General features: G+C 39.9%; 3 protein-coding genes across 4 annotated transcripts; 2 read left to right on the plus strand and 1 right to left on the minus strand.

The window, feature by feature from the left end:
* Positions 1–3,650: 3,650 nt before the first annotated feature.
* On the plus strand, positions 3,651–11,126 carry LOC131366392 (nephronectin). 2 transcript variants are annotated; one of them, XM_058410847.1, is made up of 12 exons: positions 3,651–3,999; positions 6,142–6,242; positions 6,408–6,497; positions 6,805–6,924; positions 7,077–7,196; positions 7,280–7,414; positions 7,528–7,614; positions 7,691–8,329; positions 8,702–8,791; positions 8,876–8,974; positions 9,338–9,609; positions 9,703–11,126. In XM_058410847.1, exons 1-12 carry the CDS (start codon positions 3,914–3,916, stop codon positions 9,802–9,804), a joined length of 1,941 nt encoding a protein of 646 aa, XP_058266830.1. In that variant the 5' UTR covers positions 3,651–3,913; the 3' UTR covers positions 9,805–11,126. The 2 variants fall into 2 exon arrangements, with proteins under 2 accessions (XP_058266830.1, XP_058266829.1); XM_058410846.1 differs by having other exon boundaries at positions 3,659–3,999; positions 6,405–6,497.
* A 1,253-nt stretch (positions 11,127–12,379) lies between these two features.
* aimp1b (aminoacyl tRNA synthetase complex interacting multifunctional protein 1b) lies at positions 12,380–15,924 on the plus strand. The gene is made up of 7 exons (XM_058410848.1): positions 12,380–12,494; positions 13,620–13,724; positions 14,201–14,314; positions 14,393–14,539; positions 14,615–14,841; positions 15,213–15,381; positions 15,520–15,924. The coding sequence occupies exons 2-7, from the start codon at positions 13,622–13,624 to the stop codon at positions 15,684–15,686; spliced, it is 927 nt and encodes a 308-aa protein (XP_058266831.1). The 5' UTR covers positions 12,380–12,494; positions 13,620–13,621; the 3' UTR covers positions 15,687–15,924.
* A 32-nt stretch (positions 15,925–15,956) lies between these two features.
* On the minus strand, positions 15,957–19,865 carry LOC131366395 (dickkopf-related protein 2-like). Its single transcript, XM_058410849.1, has 4 exons — positions 19,388–19,865; positions 18,450–18,600; positions 18,168–18,287; positions 15,957–18,073 (listed from the first exon to the last, which is right to left on the minus strand). The coding sequence occupies exons 1-4, from the start codon at positions 19,499–19,501 to the stop codon at positions 17,778–17,780; spliced, it is 681 nt and encodes a 226-aa protein (XP_058266832.1). The 5' UTR covers positions 19,502–19,865; the 3' UTR covers positions 15,957–17,777.
* Positions 19,866–26,149: the final 6,284 nt, after the last annotated feature.

Raw genomic sequence — 26,149 nt, forward strand, 5'->3', positions numbered from 1 at the left:
TTTGTGGTTCATTACAGCCCTTTTAGCGCCTCGTTACCGTAATTAGCCACGGGGCACCGGGAGGCTAATTAAGGGAAAAGCGGTGCAGAGGCGTTTTCCCACTGGGGATTCTGTGTGTGTGTGTGTGTGTGTGGCCTTCAAATCTATTCCCATACACGCTTTACTTGAATAATAATAACAACAACAACAACAATAATAATAATAATAATAATAATAATAATAATAATAATAATAATAATAATAATCACAAACCTTTAAAATGCTTTGTACCTGAAGCACATCATAGATACATTTCTTAAATGCAATAACTATATAAATATAAACAGAGTAATACATTATAAGAGAAGAAAACCAGTCAAGTTTCTTCCAATTCCAATTCCAATTATTAAATGATCTGATGTGGTTCCTCCAATACCCGCGCTAGCATTTCCTGATGGTTTTGCTGATACTGATAGTACTTGGTCAGTGCAGTCTCTAATAATGATTATGATCTGTCCATAGGTTTGACCATGCTTCATTCTAGGGTACCCCTGGCTACTCCTTAGCGCCGCCCATTATCACTGTGTCAAAAAGTTCAAAATGAACTCTCATGTTATTTTGTTTTGGTTTTTGGGGGTGTTTTTTTGTTCATGAAATCCAAAATTCACGTGTGTCGCTGTAACGCACTGAACTGTCTTTTAGCAAACAGAGAATTATAAATAAGAATTAAATAAAATATGGTTGTAACAAATCAACACACTTTACACGCGTACTGTGTGAAATATACACACCGTGTGCAACTTTGATTTTGCTGATATAGAATTATCATTAAAACCAGGAGAAATGTTTCCACCTAAAGTTTATACACGACGGTTAGGAAATAGAGTTATAATGAAGCGATTGGATAATCGGGAATGACAGCGCGTGAAATGGAGTTCCGCTCGCGCGCTTTTAATCGAGAACAGATACTACAGAGTCGGGAAGTGCGCTGGTTGATCGGTTGTCATAGTGACAAAGGCTCGCTAGCTAACTATAGTTAGCCAATTCTCGTTTCTTTCTCTTATTGATTTGAAATTTTTGTATAGTTTAAGAGAAACCAGAGCTTGCTAACACACTTAGCACACTAGCACTTATTTTATCCTACTACTGAGTGCGTTAGCGTGGTAAATATTTTGATATAACCAGGAGACCTGCCTGGGCAGCGCTGACCTGTTGCCATGGCGTCCAGAGGGTCTGTGAGATGATTGGCATATATCTGATCCAATCCCGTAAGTCAAAATAGATCGCATGATGTGCTTTCCGTCACCACAGCCGTGTTTTAAAACAGAACAAAACAAACAAACAAACAAACAGCTAACAGACACTGAAATCTTGAACGATCACGCAAAAAAGGAAAATAAAATAAATTTCACAAAAATATTATTTACTTATTCCGTTTAATAATAAGTGCTTTAGTAGACTTTGGAAAAGATTTTCAAAAAATTTTCTTTGTTTAATATTAAATAAAATTAAAATAATTATTTGTCTCTACTCCTCTTGCACTAGAATTGTTATGTATCCAAATGTAATAATAAGCAATAAGAAAGCTGTGTGTGAGATATTAGTGATCATGTGTAATGTAACACCTTTTTGCTAGTCAGTTTTATCTTTACACCAGTTGTAGTGAAAATATTTTCCCTCTGACGCCAAAATAGTTTGCTTTTGGGGTTTTTAAAAGAATGAATGGTTTTGTGGATTTGTGTATCTCATTCTGAAAAATCTCTAGTGACTTCTTCGTGAAGGCTGCCGGTACAACTTTGTCCAGCAGGAGGCAGGTTTAATCACAACTGTCAGAATAATAAAACCCCACACTTCAGTTTCATTCATTCATTCATTCATTCATTCATTCATTCATTCATTCATTAACCCAACATCCAACATGGGCTCCACTTCCTGTTTCCTCATTAAACTGCTGGTGCTGCTTTCATGGTGAAGTTGCAGCCTGTAATTCCCCTCCACATCCCAACAGCAACTCCTCAGTGGTCTGCTCAGCTACCTGTTCCATCAGTCTTGGTTGCAAGATGGAAATAAAGAGTTAATTAAAATTCCTAACAAATCTAAAGATTGACAGATGTGAACACAGGAACAGAGGAGTGAAAAATCGCTTCATGAATTCTGTTTGCTTTTCCATTTCTACATTTCACTGAATTCAAACGGAATTGTCCCTTAAATATAAAAACAAACACACAGACATAGACATCTAATGTCTATATTTATGTTGATATGCCGTTGATATGCCTAAAGTCTGTATACAATTGCTATAAACAGTTTGCTATTAGCCTGCAGGCTAGTTTATATAAGCTATTATCTGTCATTTGGGGTGTTTTTAATCTTAAGACAACAAATTTACCATCAATAACACAAATCAGTGTGACCTGAGGCACGTTTACTGACTTGTACTATCATTTAGGGAATCAGAACTTTAACGTCACAATTGTTTATAGTTTGAGTATCTGCACTTTTACTTGACGATGAGATTTTTGTACTCAAGCACCATCTGCTGGTGTAAAAGTTGACCTGGATCATAACTAAACAGCAAAGTGTTTTGCATCTTAATAAAATTAAACATAATAGAAATACCAGTGTAATACAGAAATTCTAGCTAGTTATTATGAACTTTACAAGTAAATTATAAAGTAACATCATATTCACAATAAGGAGCTTTTTCACAAATCAGTGTTGGTCAGAAACGTGTCTGATCACGCTGCGGTTTTAACATTGCGTTGAGTTCAGTTCAAGAGGCACAAATGAGTCGAGTCAGTGAAACGATCCTCGGTGGTTTCATCTCGGTGATCTCCTGAAGCAGTGAACTCTTTCCCCAAAACTTCACTCGGATAAAACAAGCCCTCGATTAATCCTGAGCATCACCGGAGCTCAGCTCGAACAAGATGTTCCATTACTCCAAAACTTACATGGGTCTTTTATACTAAATCTACTTTATTGAAGTGTATGAACTCATACAGGTTTCACTCGATTCAGGAGCGACTGCAGAGTGATTCATTATTGTGCCTGTGCCAAAAAAAAAAACTCAATTGAAACTTTTATATGTAAAGCAATTTGAGTTGTTATGAGCGACTAAGAGTCATGTAGCCTTCATCCCGAGAGATTTTAGCAAAAAATTATAAAATTATAAATGTGATACAAACATCAGTCTGGAAAAATGATGAAAAATTGACTGGAGGCTCGTGAGTTTTAGAAGAAGCACTTAAACAAGTCGGTAAACAGGCAAACCTGCAAATCTCTGTGTGTGTGTGTGTGTGTGTGTGTCGGGCTCACGGTGGCACAGCTGTTGGCTGCCTACACATGTATTTAAACAGACACACACACACACACACACACATCAGCATGTACTTTTGTCAGCTGCTGTTTTTATTTGGTGCTGATGTTGAAGTCATTTTGGCAAAGTAACCTTAAGTGTGTGTGTGAGAGAGAGAGAGAGAGAGAGATACTCTGACAACAGATATATGAGTGGATTGTAATTATGAGAACAGGATGCAGTGAAGACACACTTCCCCTTTCCCACAAAACACCATATAGCCTAATTACAGACTCGGTGTGTGTGTGTGTGTGTGTGTGTGCGTGCGCGCGCCTGAAGTAGTACACCTGATTGTCAATGGGAGGAGTGTGTTCACGCTCCACACACGCGGAGCTCTCTCTCTCTCTCTCTCTCTCTGTCTCACACACACACACAAACGCCGTGTTTATCTCTAACAGCGTTTACTGAGCAGCGGACGTACGTCTCGCACACTGAACGGGTTTATCAGCGTGTGCTGCTCTCCGGGGTTTCGTGGTCAATAACCGAGCGCCCTGTGGGATGTGTGTGTGATGGAGTGTGTGATAGAGTGTGTGTGATGGAGTGTGTCCCGTAGAGAGGAATCACTGCAGCTCCGCGGGCATGGAGGAGAAAATCCCGGGATTATTACTGCTACTGCTGCTGCTGAGCGGCGCGTGCGTCCCCGACCAAGTCTTAACGGAACACAGGTACCAGAGAGAGAGAGAGAGAGAGAGAGAGAGAAGTAGACTAGTACCGGAGTTATTAAACTGTTACTAAATAATGAATTGTTACCAAATAGAACAGAAGAGAGTGTTTTTTTATTTGTTTGTAGTAATATCTTGATATTTATTCATTTAGAGAAAATTAAATTGTGTGGATAAAGATTAGAACAGAAAAGAATAGAAGTTCTATATATTTCTTTATTGTACAGTGTGTGTTGTAATAAAGTATTGAAATACTTTGAAAGTCTCTGAATTTCACATCACAACAATTTCCTAAACTTAATCCCCAGTTTTTTAAAGTGGTCACAATGTTGTCGTTAAAACTCTACAGCAAGGCAGATTCTCAGAGGTGAACAGAATGATGGGATTGAGTCATTCTGTGTCCAGTGGAAGGGAGAGTGAAAGAGAGCTGCCTTTGTCTTTTTGCTGCTGCCAGAAACATCTCAGAGCTTTTTAGATTCCCCTAGAAGTCTTCTGAGAACTTTGATCCTTTGTCTGAAGTCTAGAAAGATGTGACTCGAGTCCTGATTTAGTTCAGATCATGATCAGGGTGATAAAGTAAAGACACAACCCTTAAGATCATTTCAGCAAGGGGAAGTGGACAAGGGCGTGTCAAACACCGTACTGAAACATGGCCTGACATTCAACCACATGAAGGAGTTTTTCATTCCTCAATAAAACTGAATATAGAACACAACACAGACATGTCGTTTTATACTAACGTGTCTGCAAGTTAGTGGCTCAGTGGTTTTCATTCTGCATGAGGAAGGTTATGAGTTTTATTCTCATTCTCATAATCTCAGCTGATTTCTCTTAACAGAGTTATCCATGTGCTAATTTCATAACCACCACCTAGCCTAGCATCTATTCCCTTTTCACAATTCACTAAGCAAAGTTTAAATAGTAAATTGTTACCTCAGAATCCTCTCTCTAGAATCCTCTCTCTTTTCACATCCGTCAAATAAGTGAACATAAATCTAAACGCTCTCTGGGCCACAAAGTTCTCAGAATCAAGTAAAAGAAAATATTACCTGGAAGAGTTAATGTTTGTTCTTTCAGGGGTCAACGAGGTTATAGATGACTCAACAATTGAGGAACTAGTGAGAAGTTTGTGTGTGTGTGTGTGAGGGAGACACTCCATGTGGGGGGTTGGGATGGATACATTTTTTTTTCTCAGTGAGCGGAAAGTGCTGGGTCGTGACAGCTCGTCAGGTTGCTGAGAAACTCAAGTCCATACAGGAGCTCCAGCGCAGAAATATGTGCAGCACATGGAGCTGTTTTTAACAACAGCATAGCAGACGCCTGCGGATAAAAAGAAAAAAAAAAAAACACGGGAAATGACAGGAATAAAAATACCACACCAAGACCCACTGATAGAATCGGCAGCTGGAGCTTTAATTACAAGCGAGCTGAGTCGAAAAATAGTTTATTTATTTATTTTCTACTCTTCCAAAATTTATGAGGAAATATTTATTTCCACCTGTAACAGGACTTGTAAAATCGTGCTTTTGACCTGAGAAACAAAATGCTTTGAAAACTGTTGCTAGGAAACTGAGCATAACCTAGCTAGTTTGAGGCTAGAGATTTCTCTAGCTAGCATGTAGCACAGTGACAGAGGAAATGAAACTGAATCCTCAGAAACATCCCATTTACCTCAGATGTGTTTGGAAATTACTAAGAGTCAGAACAATAAAAATTACACTGTTATCAAACTTAGCATCAAATGCTAACTCGTCTTCCATTTTGAGAAATGATCACATAGATGACAAGATGTTTGCAGTAGTACGTTGAAGTTTTCTTCAGTTTCACACTAAAAGCAACATGTTGACAGTGAAGCTGCTGAGAGATCGAGACAGCTCTAGGGTCTAGTGAAAGAGAATAATTCAGTGTATAATGTCACCCTGTGTTCACACTAGCGAAGGACAAAGCAACAGGTGAACTAATGAAGCTAGCATGAAGTAGAGCATGTTATATGTAAATCAAACAAAAACTTATTTAAGATAGGTAGTTAGCTGTAGAAGCTACAGGCCACACCCACAATCAACAACAGTAGCGGTCAGACTAACAGGTGAAACAGGAAGTGAGAGTGTTATCAGATTTATCTGATTGGCTGCTATTCTGTGAAAGGTGGGACATGCGGGAGATGTCAACAGGTGGGATTTGCCGTTACGGGAACAGAGTGGATTGCTGTTGGGGCTGGACACGAGAGAGCTGGGGACAGTGCAAACGTAAGGATACACACACACATACACACAAACACACACACATCAAGAATTTGTGTATTCCAGCAGGCTGACTTATTTGTGTGTGTGTGTGTGTTTGTGTGTGTGTGTATGTGTGTTTGGGTTAAGTTCATTAATACTGATTTAACATTCTTCTTTGATCTGTAGCAGTGTGTGAGTTGGGCTGCAAGCATGGAGAGTGTGTTGGTCCAGATCAGTGCCGCTGTCACAAGGGATACACGGGCAAGACCTGCAACCAAGGTATGAGTGTGTGTGTGTATGTGTGTCTAGCTGAAGGGGAAAATGCAGCTTCAAAATACAATCCTGTCATACCTGTGGACCTTACACACCCCCAACACACATGCAGACTGTACCACACTAGTTCAGTGCTTCTAGACAATGATCATGTAAATGTTTGTTCCCTTGTATATAGTGTGTGTGTGTGTGTTTAGACAACAAACTTAATGTCATTCATGTGAATGTGTCTATGTGCTCGATGTGAACTGAGTGTATGTATGTAACAGTTACACACACTTTCTCTCTTTTCCCTGTGTGTGTGTGTGTGTAGATGTGAACGAGTGTGGGCTGAAGCCGCGGCCCTGCAAACACCGCTGTATGAACATGGTGGGCAGTTATAAGTGTTATTGTCTCACCGGCTACATGTTGACCCACGACGGCATCTGCAGGAGTCAGTCTGTCCAATTAACCTTCATTTAACACTCTGTGTGTCTGTGTGTGTGTGTGTAGTGCCCGTTTGTGTGCTTTACAAAATTGCTTCACTGTTACTTATTTATTTATTCAACATTATTATTATTATTATTATTGTTATTATTATTGCAGACACCCAGACATGTGCGATGGCTAACTGTCAGTACGGCTGTGCGGTGATGAAGGGAGTGGTCATGTGTCAATGCCCGTCGCCAGGGTTACGGCTTGGCCCCGACCGCAGGACATGTGTTGGTGCGTCAAATCTGATGTCTATATAGAACAAACTTACATTACACAAATACATATGATGCTAGTGTGTGTGTGTGTATTCTCAGACATTGATGAGTGTGTGATGGGTGTGGCCAAGTGTCCAAGGTTCCGGAAGTGTGTAAACACATTTGGCAGTTACATCTGCAAATGTCACACGGGCTTTGAGCTGCGCTACATCAATGGCAAATACCAGTGTACAGGTACACACACACACATCAAACCATACAACATGCTGAGGTACTAACTTCAGTGTTCATTTCTACAGATATTACAGTGTGTGTGTGTGTCTGTGTGTGTGTGTGTGTGTGTTTAGATAAGAACAACCCCTGCCATGAAATGCCAGACTCCAAAAAGTGCAGATGTAAACTTGGGACCAGGGGGTGGAGCTATGACTGCAAGTGTAAGTGTGTGTGTGTGTGTGTGTGTCTGTCCTTAATGTTAGTTACTGATAGTTTTGTCTGTTCTTTTGTTTGCAGCTGTTATTACAGTGACTGTTGATCCAGCCAGACCATTTACAACACCCAGTCCTGCAACTAAAATCACCATAGCAACACTTCCCCTGACTACAAGCCCACCCACCACAACCAAAAAACCAGCCAGGACAACCGTCATTATGACAACAACCACAGCAACAACCACTTCACCAACAACCACCACCACCTCAGCAACAACAACTATTTCAACAACCTCTACAACCACGACAACACCAACCACATTCCCTACATCAGCAACACCAACCACTGTTGCTATGACAACAGCAGAAACCACTGTTGCTATGACAACAGCCGAAACCACTGTTGCTTTGACAACAGCAGAAACCACTGTTGCTATGACAACAGAACTGACCACTGTTCTGACCACTGTTGCTAGTACAACAGCAGCCACTGTACCTACAACAACAGCACCAACCACTGTTGCTAGTACAGTGCCAACCACTGCTGAGATACCAACCACTGTCACTACGACAACAATACCAACCACTGTCACTATGACAACAAATCCAACCACTGTGGCTACAACAGGAGTGCCAACCACCACCACCATGGCAACAATCAGTACCACTCTGGATAACCGCATACAGGAGATCACACAAAGGCCAAGGGGAGATGTGCACAGTGAGAGAACACACGCACAAACACAGGGGTCGTATTTATCCATATTAGGAGATTGGTCTGTGTTTTAGACTGCAGTAAAGTGAGAAGGTGTCACAGTGGAGGATCTGGCAACCATCACAGCTTCATTTGTTTATATTACAGTCAAGCATGAGTCTAAAACAGAGTTCAGTATCCTAATACAGAAACCCAACGCCCCCACACCACCCCCCACCCCCAGCACTTCCGGTTCTAGACCTGTACCCCACACCCTCAGGGTCAAAACTTTCCGAAAGTTTTAGGACTGTTACTCTATCATATGACATCACTACAGTTCATTCACTCTAGCGCTTTTCACTTCTTTCTTTCTCTCTCTCTCTCTCTCTCTCTCTCCAGTTCCGAGGAATCCAGAGCAGAACGTGTTCGAGCTGGACTTTGATGATATTGAGTTGGGAAACACGGCAGATTTTGCACGTGATGATCCAGGTGAGATTCACACCACTACACCTGACCAAGCCCTTAAACCCTATAAACACTCAACTGTGTGTGTGTGTTTGTGTGTGTGTTTAGCTGCTGGCTCTTTGAGCTGCTCTTTTGATCAGGGTGTGTGCAGCTGGATGACGGATCGGGAAGGAGATCTGCGCTGGGAGACTGTAACTGATCCACGCGGTAAGGCAACCAATCAGAACAAAGCTCCTGTTAACTTACAGCACCATACCTAGCTAGCTAAATATCAACATTTGCTAGCTGTATAGTTCATGCTAAAATAATGTACAGATGATAACAGATTCAGGTACAATAAGAATTTTTTTAATTAATTTACTAACCTTATGAAAGTACAGTTTAATAACAGTTAATAATTTAATTTCTAGATTTGATTAGCCTGCTAAGAGCACTGCTTTCTAATTAAGAAAAAAACACAGGACCTTCACTTTCCACTTCCTCTTTGTTCTGACTGGTCACTTGTCTAAACTAATCCCATTACACCATGTTTACTCTCTCATTACTTATCGATCTGTCACTCATCCTCAGGTGGGCGGTACCTGACTGTACCAGAGCCAAAGACAGGAAGAAGTTTCAGAGGGGCACGGCTTACTATCTCTTTAGCCCCACCCACTACTCCACCTTGGAAAGGGAGAGATCTTTGCCTCATATTTAGGCACCGCCTCCAAGGGCTTCTCATTGGCTCACTGCAGGTGTTTGTGAAAAAGGGGTGGGGCTACAGTCCAGCAGTCTGGACGAGGACAGGCGGGCAAGGGTGGAGACATACACAAGTCACACTGTGGGGGCAGGGCATTGAAAGTGTAAGTGTGTGTGTGTGTGTGTGTGTGTGTGTGTGTGTGTGTGTGTGTGTGTATTACTGATGTATTAACACTGAGTTATCCCTTGTGTTAAAGGTGGTGTTTAAGGGAGAGAGGAGGAAGGGGCAGAGCGGAGAGATCGCCATTGATGATGTGAGCATACACAAAGGAGTGTGCAGTAACACAGGACAAGACTGACACACACACACACACCGGAGCTATTAATTATTACAGATGTGACCTCAGGTTTGACTTTAACACTTGACCACTCCACATGGTAACCATGGATACCACACATCACTGTGGACTTCTGTGGTACAAGTTCTTCTGGGATTAAAAAGTTCAGAGTAAAGAACTTTTTCACAACATGCAGAAAACAGACTGCTTTATTTGAAAGAAAAAGGTTTATGCAGAGAATCAGTAACGAAAGCAGAGCGAGGGATGAAATCTGTCCACATACAGGACCATGGAAATATTACAATTCAAAGAGTTCAATAAAAGCACTTTGCCTTATTAGCTGTTGTGTTGCTGTGCAGGATGTAACTAATGTTCTAAAGTTCATTTATTAACATGTAACTCTATTTCATGGACATAAGAAAAAGCACAGGAATGTTTTCATGGATACAGGAACTTTATTAAGGCAGGAACTTTTTACAGGAGCATGGGAATAATCTTCCAGGAACTTTTTCATGGATACAGGAACTTGAACTTTTTTTTTTAAAGGAACATGGACAAGGAGAGCATTTATTTAACACAGGAACTTATTCATGGATTGGGAACTATTTTACAGGAACACAGGAGTGTTTACAAAATGAAATGGAAGAGTTTCTGATTTCAGGACTACAGGAACGTAACTTGTTCCTGAATTACCAGATGTTTATATTTTTGCTTTCTGCTCATTAACATATAAAATCACATACATTTTATTATTTTTTAAAAATAGTCCCTTGTTTTTATTGCAGTGTGTCACATAATGAAGACAAATTTTACAAGCTGGGTTACAGAGCACAGAAAGTGTGTGTGTGGTGGGGGTGGGGGTGTCTAATATGTCTTTAACCAGTTAAGCTGTGGAATGCTTTCAGAGCGAAACCCTGTTACACACACACACACACAGACACACACAATTATTTACTGAAAGATACACACTCATCTCTCTCAAATGCATTTTATTAATTCATAAATTTTCCAGCCTTCTCTGTAGTAGCAAGGCATTGTGTGTGTGATCTTGTGAGTCTGCTGGAATGTGTCTAAACACATACACACACACACACACTATTAAATTATGTGTTGAGATTAAAGCAGGTGTGCTCTATAAATCATCAGACTGTTAAACTCCGCCCACACACTAAGAGAGAGAGAGAGAAATTGTGTGTGTGTGTGTGTGTGCATGAATCACTCAACCTAATGTGTGTTTTTGTTCCACTGCGCACCTTAGCAAAACCTTAAGGTTGAAAAGTCATGACACATGACCTCTATCTCCTTCCTTATGTGTGTGTGGGGGGGGGCGACACTGCTCACGTCACGTGATCAATCACCTCATCATATTTTATTATTAAACATTAAGGATGAGGTTTTCTTTCATTCATTACTAGAAGTGAATAATGTGTTATTCCAGATGTCATGTCTTCATTATTATTAAAATATTCAAAATAAATGTACTGATGATAATTAAATCTTTGAGCACGGGTGTACAAATTTTCGCCTAGTATTGACGATGTCGCGCATCTGCACGGAAAATTCGCGTTGACGTGGACCTGTGCTCATTCAGCAGTCTGTCTCCCCCTGGTGTCTGTGCTGAGTCATTACAGAGCACACTCCGGCTTCACAAGCTGATCTGTTAAAACCAGTGATGTTAATCTGAGTGGAAAACACGGCGCCATTTACTGCCAGTGCGCGAGCCTTTATTTTATCTAAAAGACGCCATATTGAGCTTCTTCAGTAGGTGAAAGATGGAGCCAGAGCAACTGAAAGACAGTGAAACGAGTTTAGAGCTTTGAGTTTGTTTTAAAAGGAGTCATCTTACCAAGCTACTACAAGTGTTAGCTAATATCCTAGAGTAAATCATAAACAATCAACTAGTTTTAGCAGCCTTGGTTTGTATCGTCACTTCATTCACTCACACTGTTTTGCTAGTTAAATCAATACAAAAGTAGCCCTTACATATCAATCTGAGCAACAGGTGTGTCTGTGTGTGTGTTCATGAGGATCATTATCCACGTATTCAACACATCCATCATAAGGAGTAATACTGGGTATCGACTCAAGTGAAACATCAGAATTTTATCCCCCAAAATAACATGCTGTGATGTGACTTTAGTCAGTTTGGTTAATTTCCCCTTCACTACCATGGGAATGGGCGAAGTCGAATAGAGTTCTGAAGACAACCGCTAGGGGGCGACAGAGACACACTGCCTTCACATATAAACCCATTAACTCAATCACTCAGAATTAATCAGTTTTTTTGACGGGGTTTTTCAGCCTGGAGCCTGCAAAAAATCTGCTCCATTCTCTCTGTCTCTCTCTGTCTGTCTCTATCTCTCTGTTTCTCTCTCTCTCTCTCTCTCTCTCTCTCTCTGTCTGTGCTCCTGCTCTCTCAGAAAACAAACACATCTCTATAACTGTTTCAAAATATCACAGTATATCAGCGTCCATAAGTATTCACACCCTAACACACACGGCAGCTGAGAGGAGAACTATTGTGCGTGTGTGTGCTCGTGCTTGTGGGGGAATCTGATACCAAGAACATGTGCCTCAACATTTCAAATCTGGAATGCTGACTCCCTGTGTGTGTGTGTGTGTGAGTGAGGTGTTCAGTTGAATGGCTTCTTTCCACTGGTCCCTCAACGCTGCTGGACATATCTTGTGAAGCTCGGTACACACTCACACAGGTAACTGTCCACACACACACAGACACACACAATACAACTGAATTATTAACAATTTCTAGGTTTCTACATCATTTGATGTGTGAGTCATTTGATGTGTGTGTGTGTGTGTATCCTCAGCACCCATTACTGTAAATTTACTGCATGTTTAATAAGGATAAGTGTGTTATTAATGTGTTGTGCAAACTGACACATAAAGAGCTGACACTGAGTCAAAATCCTGCTCAGGTGAGAAAACTGACTCTTACTTTTCTGCCAAAAAAAAATACTTAAAATAACTCACAATAAGAAAGTTATTAAACACTACTTTTAAATCTACACAAGGATTAAAAAATACGAAATGATCTCATGAAATGATGAGTAAAATTATGCCACTTCCCCTGAAGACATCACACAGTGTCTGTAACAGTGATCTTTAACGTTAGCTACAATTTGTAGCTAGATTTGTCGCAGAGAAAATTTCCGTTAGCTTCTGGAATCCATGCTAGTCTAACCTGGCTTTAGCAAACAGGCCAACTCTGTTCAGCATAACAAGCTGTTAGCAACCTAGCAAAACAACATGCTTTTTCAAATGAGCTGGAGTTTATACCTCCAAATGAGATGTCTACTTATATATGATTCTTTTTATTTCAGTGTACTCCATGGTTACACACACACACACAGCGCTAGCGCAATTCAGGATTGTTTTTTGTACACTGATGACCTGGAGGAAGCTAAAGTGAAGTGATTGGACACTAAACTGAGTGTGTGTGTGTGTGTGTGTGATGTGTAGCATGCAGTCACTGGCAGGATTTATAACGAGTTCATTAAAAGTCTGAATAAATATGCAGTGAGGTAAAAGTGTGTTTAGCACAGAGATGTCACCACAGGGAAAGTCTCAGTGTGTGTATTTATAGTGCTGCTTGGCCTGACAGGTGGGAGGTGACAGCTGCTGTGTGTGTACTCAGTTACCCACACACACACACACACACACACACACACACACACAGACACACACACACAGACACACACACACAGGGTTTGGAGTTTGTGATATATTTCTTTTCTCATTACTTCTTGTGATATATTTAATTTAATGCCAGTCTTCCTTTGTGTGTGTGTGTGTGTGTGTGTGTGTGTGTGTATGAGTGATGGAAGGTGAATTGCCTCCCGACCTAACATTTGACCCCAAAGAAGAGGAACAGATGATGGAATTCTTAACACAGCAAGTACACCTGCTCAAGGAAAAAGCTAGTAAGACACACACACGGACACACACACATACACACTATGTGAAGGCACAATACGTGGATCTCATAATAGCATTCATTTTTCCGTCTCACACTGACTTGAGTACCTGGTTGCCATGGTTACCTGGTTGCTCAGCTTAGAGTAATGTTCTTTTACTCCATAAACTTCACATTTATAGCATTATAGCCAACTTATCTTTTTCTCATTTATACAACTGAGAGCAGTTGAGGCTTCGCAGAAAATCTAATGAATCTGATTGGTGTGAAATAAAACAATGAGAAACAAACAAACTGTGATTAAGGGGTGTGGCCAGAAGGCGTGGCTTAACCCAGAGACAAGCAAAAAACAAACCTGGTTACTCTTATGGTAAGAGTGTCAGTGTAAGCACTCTGGTACACACACACACTTAACCCGTGAACATGCACTTTATCAAGTGTGTGTGTGTGTGTGTGTGTGTGTGTGTGTGCGCGTGTGTTTAGGGCTGCATTCGACGGTTCGAGAAGAGAAAAAGCTGCTGGTGGAAAACTCCAAGCTGAAGAAAGACATCGATGAGCTGAAGAGGAAACTGCAGGAGACACAGAGAAAGAAAGCCGGTACGAACACACGCACACACACACACACAAACCCCTCATATATATGATGACAAAATTACTGTGTGTGTGTGTGTGTAGTAAAGCTCCATCAGGAGAAGGTCCTGACTGCATCAGTAGCTGCGATGAAGGCCGTTGTCTCGGAGATTCCTGCTCCACCTGAACCTACATCTAAACCCCAAAGAAATAACACACAAAGTGAGGGGAGACGGAGGAGGAACCGCCGAGGTAACACACACACATACACACACACACATACTGAACGTGCATGGGGATTACCCTCCCTCTGTGTCTCGGTGTCAGGGGTTCGAGAGGAAGTGGGCGGAGCTTCTAAGGGAACTGAGGCAGTGGGTGGATTGGAGCGTGAACAGAGGCCCGATGTTTCCTGGTTGGACCTGAGGATCGGACGCGTCCTGGGGGTTCGGAAACATCCGGATTCAGAGTCACTCTATGTACAGGAAGTGGATGTGGGAGACTCCGCACCCAGAACTGTGGTCAGCGAACTGGCCAATCACATGCCTTCAGAGCAGGTCAGAGTCAGGCTTTATTAATGCTCACAATAAAGATGTGCACACACACGCACACAGCAACACACGCATACATGCAGACGCACACAGCAACACACGCACTCAGACAGCAACACACACGCACAGCAACACACACACTCAGACAGCAACACACACATGCACCGTCTTCTACATAAATGTTTTTTTTAAAAAGCACTAAAGTGATTGGCTGCTCAGTTCTTTGATTACTTTTGTATCTTAAATGGTTATAAAGTTCTGGGTTAATAGCTTCAGTTTCATGTTTTACATTTTTATGTGAGAATCTTCTATAACATCTGTCAGGTTAATCATTATATGATGTCCTACTGTGTGTGTGTGTGTTTGTGTGTGTGTAGCTGCAGGACATTCTGGCGATTTTCCTCTGTAATGTTCGTCCCGTGAAGGTGCGTGGTGTTCAATCTCAGGCTCGAGTGCTCTGTGCTGTCAATCAACACAGGATGGAGCCTTTAGCCCCACCCACTACAGCTCAGCCTGGAGACAGAGTGAATTTCCAGATCTATCCAGGTATTGACAAACAAGCGTACACACACACACACCAACCAGCCAACAATCAAATAAATCTAAATCTATATATAAAGAGAGAGAATAATAAGATTTATTATTATATTTATTATTTGTTTTTTTGTATGATTGTACGTGGAGGTGAGGCAGAGAGAGAGTTGAACCCGAAGCAGCGTGTTTGGGAACGTTTACTCCCTGACCTACGCATTGATGAAAGGGGCGTGGCCACTTACAGAGGTGTGGGCTTTGAGGTCAGGGGGAAGGGCCTTTGCAGAGCGCCTACTATCAGCAACGGAGGGATCAAGTAAAGCGCAACGGTCATCACCATGGTTACCAGCAAACAACACGTATGGTAGAATAAGGACAAGAAAAATTAATAATGATTAATAATGATGTCACAAAAGGGCTGATTTTTAAACATTTATAAATGGAATTTGTTGTTGCCATGGTAACCATCAAAAACAGCTGTAATATACAACACATTAAGGCAGAAAAGTGAGTAAATACCTGCTGTACATTTCGGTAGAGTAATAACTGTAAGTTTGTAAGTGTTACGCTCATGGGAAGTGAAAATGTCTTCGGATAATAATGACAAGTTTCTTAATAAACAGAAATGAATAAAACCTGCTGTGTGATTAAGACCTTTCATAATCAGCTGCTCACCTGCTCCAGGGTCATTACTGTAATTAGTAACTAAACATTATTCCATTTATATCAATGAAATTATAAACAAATAATTTCTGTAATGGTGAATTTTCAAAATAGTCATATGTAAGATATATAAGGTATATAATGTATATAAATATGTTGTAGAAACCAAATCCTCTCACAGAGCTGCTTAAACACATGAGCTTGTTACCCAGCTACCAGGTCAGTAGTCTCAGAGAAAAACATCAAACGACGAGATCCTAAATCACTTATACTGTATCTGTTCTAGAGGCTACACACACACACACAGTCCCCTGACTGAGATCAGAGAACACTCACCCTGAGTTGATTTATGAGATGTCAGAAATTACATGACACACTGTGTGTGTGTCTAGTGTCTGAGAGCTTCTGTTGGTTCTATTGCAGTGAAAAACAGAATATTAGAAATATGCAGATTAATGTAATTTCTGAGTATTGTATACACAAGATAGAACTCTTTGTGGGTTTTTTTTGCTTTAAATATTCCAGAAACTTTCAGTTTTAAATGGGAGAACTCCCATTCTCCCCAATTCTCTGAGCTCTCAGATGTTTGGACCTCACCAAATAATAATAATAATAATAATAATAATAATAATAATAATAATAATAATGCAGACTGACCTACAGCTTTGTGTTGTTATAAGCACTGCAGTAACATGCACACACACGTTTTTAAACCAATCAAAATACAGTAATCCCCCGTTTATCGCGTTGGTTGCGTTCCAAAACCACCCGTGATAAACAAAAATCCGCGATACACGGACGCCACCCCCAGATGCTTTTTTTTTATTATTACCCTCCCACACTCTTTAAACACACACAGAAAACATTTGCAAGCATATAGTGAGATGGATTTGTGGTAAATTCGTAGAAATATCACATTTATAGTGAGTAAAGTATGTATTTATGTTCCTTGCCAGAAGCCTTAGAAGGTGCAGAGCGTTTGGGCGACATAATAGAGCTTGCAGAAAAACCGTAAAAATACAGCGTACACAGAACAAAACGAAACACTCGGGACAGTGACACGCGAAAAACTGGGATGCTGGAGAATTCTGCTTCCCCTTCCCCAACTGCCACCATAGCCAGCAGCCAATCATTTAATTCATTTAAATTCATTTAATGCCCCATTAAATGAATGGGGCATTCCGATTGGCCGGACTCGTTCCGTGATGTATTTTGATTTTCAGCATCCCCGCACCGCGCTTTCCTAAACAACGCTACGTGTTCTTATTAACATTTTACTTCATTTTCAATTAATGTTTACATTTTGTAATTATTAATTATATTTTTATTAATTAATTACCTTATTTCAACATAAAAACAATTCACTATAAAGTTTGAGGATACCGCGATATACCGGGATAATCCGCGAAAAAAAAAAATTTATGTTCCAAATAAAAATCCGTGATATACCGGGAACGCGATAAATGAACCGCGATATAGCGGGGGATTACTGTATCTGTCTACAATAATGAACTGTTTATTGAGTAACACTAGCTGAATACAGAAACATTTCTATACATTTAGCCTCATTAAAAACTCTAGGGATATGAATATGCAAATTAGAAACAATCTGCTGATGGGTTGATTTGTTTCTGTGTTGCGTCGTTGATATTTCGTGTTTGTGTTGGTACACAATCAAAAATGTAGCATTAAAATGTCTGTCTCTCTCAATCCATCTCTCTGTCTATCTGTCTCTCTCTGTCTGCCTGTCAGAGTAGTTGGCAGGTGTGGAGTCTGACAGCAGCAGCAGGTCGGTGTGTGTTGCTGTGTGTGTTAGTGTGTGTTGGTGTGTGACTCTGTGTCCTGCACTCAAGGCCAGTTGCACAGGGACAAAGCTGGAACAGCTCCAGTGTGTGACCAGTGTGTGTGTGTTTCCTACGCCAGGGGTTGGAGCAAACCTGCCCCTCCTGAGGCTCCGCCTTACACACTCGCTTCCACAGGTGACGTGCACAGCACAGGCCATGCCCACAGTCAGCTGAGCGCACGCATTGTGCGCCCAATTCACCTAAAACACACACACACACGCACATGCACACACTATAATTCTTTAATACTGTGTAATAGTGTACACAAGCTGACATACACACACACACACACACCTTTGCGTAGTTTGTTGAGCTTCCTGTTTTTCTTTAGGCGTCCAGAAGAGCTGTGGATTCGGTTCTTCTGTTCTGGAGTGTGTTCTGCTGAAGCTCGTGCTGAAATTCGACTGCACACATCTGTGTGTAAGAGAAAGAGCAGAAAATGTGACATTTAAAAACAACTTGATTTATATATTCTGCATATTTATTTATAAACTATCCAAATTCGTCATACTGAAGGCTGATGTTATTTTCCACATTATTTTGGTACTGTGTGGAGTTTCTGCACAATTTACTTACGATTGCGACACTCGTTTCCAGGACAACACATTTGGTCTCTACGGCAACGCCTTGCTCTTCTCTTACAGGGCGAACATTGAGAGTGGGCATGACCTGGGGCCTGGCAATAAAGTCTTGGTTCACATTCACTATCTGCACTGCAGAAGTAAGCCTAAAACACACACACCCACACACACACATAATGTAATGTAATATAATATAATTTAATAATATTTGACATCATTCAGTCATCTTCATTAAGAGCTCAGGATCACAGACATGAGGCGTGACAGCGCATCACAGAATTCATATACACACACACACATAATGTAATGTAATATAATATAATGTAATAGGATTTGACATCATTCGGTCATCTTCATTAAGAACTCAGGATCACAGACATGAGGCGTGACATGGTGCATCACAGAATTCACACACACACACACACACAAATTAAGGGCTACTTGAGCCAATCTGATGGCCTGCATGTTTCTGGACAGTGGGAGGAAACCCACACAGACACAGTGAAGAAAACTGACTCTACTGACTCAACTACCATGATATAATATAATATAATATAATATAATATAATATAATATAATATAATATAATATAATATAATATAATATAATATAATAAACCACACAATATCACAATTTTAACTGAACATTAAAATGTATTTATCATTATATTATTCAACATTAAAATAAATTGATGATGATGATCATAATGTTGATGATGATGCACTATAAATCATGTCACAGAATACAATCTGATGCGTTGTGTTTGTTGTGCATCTTCTTCTTTTTTTTTTTTACAAAGTTTGATTAGACGTCAATGAAATCCGTAAAGATTTACATATGGAGTATAATAATTAATAATAATCTGATCTCTGTGCTGGAACTAACGGCACGTGCTCGCTCTGCCCTGGCTCTGTATCTGCGCGCGCTTCTTACCTTAGACAGGTATTTACGTGTCCTCGTGACTCCGGTGAAGTGGCTGTGCGGTTGGCTCGTGCTGAAGGAAAGTACCGCGAGCAGCGTGAAGAAACCCCACGTGCATGTCCGCATGGTGGAATAAAAATAAACAACTAAACTGTGAACCAAAAATAAAATATAAGAGCAGCTTCAGTAAGCGCGCGCACTGAGTAGCAGAGATTCAGGTGTTCATGTCAACTGTTAACTTGAGGGATGTTTCTCACATCACACACACTCGCGCGCACTCACACCGTGATGTGTATGGGGAGCCCGTGCTGTTCCCCGCTGCTCTACGGCGCTCTGGAGTGAGTTACCGTGAGCGCGCGCGATGTGTTTTTATACCCTTCTAGAGGTTTGGTTTCGTCCTCCTGTGAAACCCACATCCTCCAGCTTCAGTTTCAGCTCGTCACTTTCCTGGACACACACACACACATTAACACCTATTGCGAGGTGATTAGCTGGTGTTCTTCGGAGTTATGTGGGGAGTTTAAGTGGTGTGTGTGTGTGTGTGTGAGAGAGAGAGAGAGAGAGAGAGAGAGAGACGCTTGTCAGTTACAATATTCCGCAACCCCATTCCACACTGTTCCAGAGCATTATGGGCAAATCATCCCAGCTTTGAATTTCTTTTTTTTAAACACAGGGATCACATTCACCTGCCCAACTCACTCATCTCAGGTAAAGGGTGAGATTCATTAACAGGTGCTGACCAGGTTTTTCCCAAATTTGCTGACTTGTGACTCGAGTTTAATTTGATCAGTCTGCAGGTGAGACACTAATCCTAGGTGAGCAGGTGAGTCCGTAAAACAGGTGAGACTTTATTACTGGCAAAAAGTGAAGTCAGTAATAAGGCTGTTGTGTGTTGCTATGGTAACATGGTTATAGTTTTATAGTTATAGTTATAGCTTTTATATTGTTAAATGTCTCTGTGCACATCTTTTGTGTGACCTTCTTTAGGAGATGACGATTTTCAGATTTTTCTCTTCAGCTGCTTGTCCTTTCCACACTGCAGGAGATTCGCTGGTCTGTAAATCCTGGCCTGAAGGTTTGAAAGCTTTGCTTTCCTCACTGACATAATCCAGATACCTTGTGCCAAAATCACACACACACACACACAAAGATCATGAACACCTGCTGTGATGTTCTTTAGAAATGTGATATGGAGGAGCAGGAGGACGTCTGGGGCTGTGTGGACGGTAGAGTGGAGCAGCAAGACTATAAAACAGTAAACTACACCATGTAGTAAAACACCACGTTACAAACACTAACACACTCCTCAGTGCAGTGCTGTTCGGAATTTTTTGCATTTTGCTTTTTTTGTGAAATTTGAAAGTGTGTTGAGTTTTATAAGTTATGAATTTAAACACCACAAGTTTGCTTACAGCACAACACCATCACACTTCCAGCTATTCGCTAACAAACACCAACACAGTCAACTCGAACCGTGCTTTCACATCCAAACACACTGAAAACCAAAATAAGCTACAAGCTAAAATACTAACAAATTCAAGACACAAGTATCACAAATATACTTAAGTTTAAACACAATCACAGGAAAACCAAAAGACCGACACAAACACAGACAAATTTACACACAAGCACATTTACACACAAACACATTTACACACAAACACCAACACATTTACACATGGACACATTTACACACAAACACCAACACATTTACACATGGACACATTTACACACAGACACATTTACACACAAACACCAACACCTTTACACATGGACACATTTACACACAAACACCAACACATTTACACATGGACACATTTACACACAAACACCGACACATTTACACATGGACACATTTACACACAAACACAGACACATTTACATGCAAACACCAACACATTTACACACAAACACATTTACACACAAACACCAACACATTTACACACGGACACATTTACACACAAACACCAACACATTTACACACGGACACATTTACACACAAGCACCAACACATTTACACACAAACACCAACACATTTACACACAGACACATTTACACACAAACACAGACACATTTACACACAAACACCAACACATTTACACACAAACACCAACACATTTACACACAAACACATTTACACACAAACACCAACACATTTACACACAAACACATTTACACACAAACACATTTACACACAAACACCAACACATTTACACATGGACACATTTACACACAAACACCAACACATTTACACATGGACACATTTACACACAAACACCAACACATTTACACATGGACACATTTACACACAAACACCAACACATTTACACACAAACACATTTACACACAAACACCAACACATTTACACACAAAAACCAACACATTTACACACGGACACATTTACACACAAACACCAACACATTTACACACGGACACATTTACACACAAGCACCAACACATTTACACACAGACACATTTACACACAAACACCAACACATTTACACACAAACACATTTACACACAAACACATTTACACACAAACACATTTACACACAAACACCAACACATTTACACACAAACACATTTACACACAAACACCAACACATTTACACACAAACACATTTACACACAAACACCAACACAATTACACACAAACACATTTACACACAAACACCAACACATTTACACACAAACACATTTACACACAAACACCAACACATTTACACACAGACACATTTACACACAAACACCGACACATTTACACATGGACACATTTACACACAAACACAGACACATTTACATGCAAACACCAACACATTTACACATGGACACATTTACACACACACACTGACACATTTACACACCGACACATTTACACACAAACACAGACACATTTACACACAAACACATTTACACACAAACACAGACACATTTACACACAAACACCTTTACACACAAACACCGACACATTTACACACAAACACAGACACATTTACATGCAAACACCAACACATTTACACACAAACACATTTACACACAAACACCGACATATTTACACACAAACACCGACACATTTACACACGGACACATTTACACACAAACACAGACACATTTACACACAGACACATTTACACACAAACACCTTTACACACAAACACTGACACATTTACACACAAACACCTTTACACACAAACACCGACACATTTACACACAAACACATTTACACACAAACACAGACACATTTACACACAAACACCTTTACACACAAACACATTTACACACAAACACCGACACATTTACACACGGACACATTTACACACAAACATTTACACACAGACACATTTACACACAAACACAGACACATTTACATGCAAACACCAACACATTTACACACAAACACCAACACATTTACACACAAACACCAACACATTTACACACAGACACATTTACACACAAACACCAACACATTTACACACGGACACATTTACACACAGACACATTTACACACAAACACCAACACATTTACACACAAACACCAACACATTTACACACAAACACCAACACATTTACACACAAACACCAACACATTTACACACAAACACCAACACATTTACACACAAACACCGACACATTTACACACAGACACATTTACACACAAACACATTTACACACAGACACATTTACACACAAACACCAACACATTTACACACACATTTATACACAAACACCAACACATTTACACACAAACACTGACACATTTACACACAAACACATTTACACACAAACACCAACACATTTACACACAAACACATTTACACACAAACACCGACACATTTACACACAAACACATTTACACACAAACACCAACACATTTACACACAGACACATTTACACACAAACACATTTACACACAAACACAGACACATTTACACACAAACACAGACACATTTACACACAGACACATTTACACACAAACACATTTACACACAAACACATTTACACACAAACACCGACACATTTACACACAAACACCGACACATTTACACACCAACACATTTACACACAGACACATTTACACACAAACACATTTACACACAAACACAGACACATTTACACACAAACACAGACACATTTACACACAGACACATTTACACACAAACACCGACACATTTACACACAAACACATTTACACACAAACACATTTACACACAAACACATTTACACACAAACACCAACACATTTACAGACAGACACATTTACACACAAACACAGACACATTTACATGCAAACACCAACACATTTACACACAAACACCGACACATTTACACACGGACACATTTACACACAGACACATTTACACACAGACACATTTACACACAGACACATTTACACACAAACACCAACACATTTACACACAAACACCAACACATTTACACACAAACACATTTACACACAAACACCGACACATTTACACACGGACACATTTACACACAAACACCGACACATTTACACACGGACACATTTACACACAAACACCGACACATTTACACACAAACACATTTACACGCAAACACCAACACATTTACACGCAAACACCAACACATTTACACACAAACACCAACACATTTACACACAAACACCAACACATTTACACACGGACACATTTACACACAAACACCAACACATTTACACACAAACACCAAAACATTTACACACAAACACATTTACACCCAAACACATTTACACACAAACACCGACACATTTACACACGGACACATTTACACACAAACACCAACACATTTACACACAAACACCAAAACATTTACACACAAACACATTTACACCCAAACACATTTACACACAAACACCGACACATTTACACACGGACACATTTACACACAAACACCGACACATTTACACACAGACACATTTACACACAAACACCAACACATTTACACACAAACACCAACACATTTACACACAAACACAGACACATTTACATGCAGACACCAACACATTTACACACAAACACCGACACATTTACACACAGACACATTTACACACAAACACTGACACATTTACACACAAACACATTTACACACTGACACATTTACACACAGACACCAACACATTTACACACATACACCAACACATTTACACACAAACACATTTATACACAAACACCAACACATTTACACACAAACACTGACACATTTACACACAAACACATTTACACACAAACACATTTACACACAAACACCGACACATTTACACACAAACACCGACACATTTACACACAAACACCGACACATTTACACACAAACACATTTACACACAAACACCAACACATTTACACACAAACACATTTACACACAAACATTTACACACAAACACCGACACATTTACGCACAAACACCAACACATTTACACACAGACACATTTACACACAAACACCAACACATTTACACACAAACACCAACACATTTACACACAAACACATTTACACACAAACACCGACACATTTACACACAAACACCAACACATTTACACACAAACACATTTACACACAAACACCGACACATTTACACACAAACACCAACACATTTACACACAAACACATTTATACACAAACACTGACACATTTACACACATACACATTTACACACAAACACAGACACATTTACACACATACACCAACACATTTACATACAAACACATTTATACACAGACACATTTACACACAGACACATTTACACACAAACACCAACACATTCACACACATACACCAACACATTTACACACAAACATTTATACACAGACACATTTACACACAAGCACATTTACACACAAACACCAACACATTTACACACCAACACATTTACACACAAACACATTTATACACAGATACATTTACACACAAACACCAACACATTTACACACAAACACATTTACACACAAACACCAACACATTTACACACAAACACATTTACACACAAACACCGACACATTTACACACAAACACCAACACATTTACACACAAACACATTTACACACAAACACCAACACATTTACACACAGACACATTTACACACAAACACATTTACACACAAACACCGACACATTTACACACAGACACATTTACACACAAACACCGACACATTTACACACAAACACATTTACACACAAACACCGACACATTTACACACAAACACATTTACACACAGACACATTTACACACAAACACCGACACATTTACACACAAACACCAACACATTTACACACACACACATTTATACACAAACACCAACACATTTACACACAAACACCAACACATTTACACACAAACACCGACACATTTACACACAAACACCGACACATTTACACACCAACACATTTACACACAGACACATTTACACACAAACACCAACACATTTACACACAAACACATTTACACACAAACACAGACACATTTACACATATACACCAACACATTTACACACAAACACATTTATACACAGACACATTTACACACAAACACATTTATACACAGACACATTTACACACAAACACATTTATACACAGACACATTTACACACAGACACATTTACACACAAACACATTTACACACAAACACCAACACATTTACACACAAACACATTTATACACAGACACATTTACACACAGCAACATTTATACACAAACACCAACACATTTACACACAAACACATTTATACACAGATACATTTACACACAAACACCAACACATTTACACAC

Source organism: Hemibagrus wyckioides, linkage group LG15 (assembly GCF_019097595.1).
Source record: "Hemibagrus wyckioides isolate EC202008001 linkage group LG15, SWU_Hwy_1.0, whole genome shotgun sequence".
NCBI classification, from domain to species: domain Eukaryota; kingdom Metazoa; phylum Chordata; class Actinopteri; order Siluriformes; family Bagridae; genus Hemibagrus; species Hemibagrus wyckioides.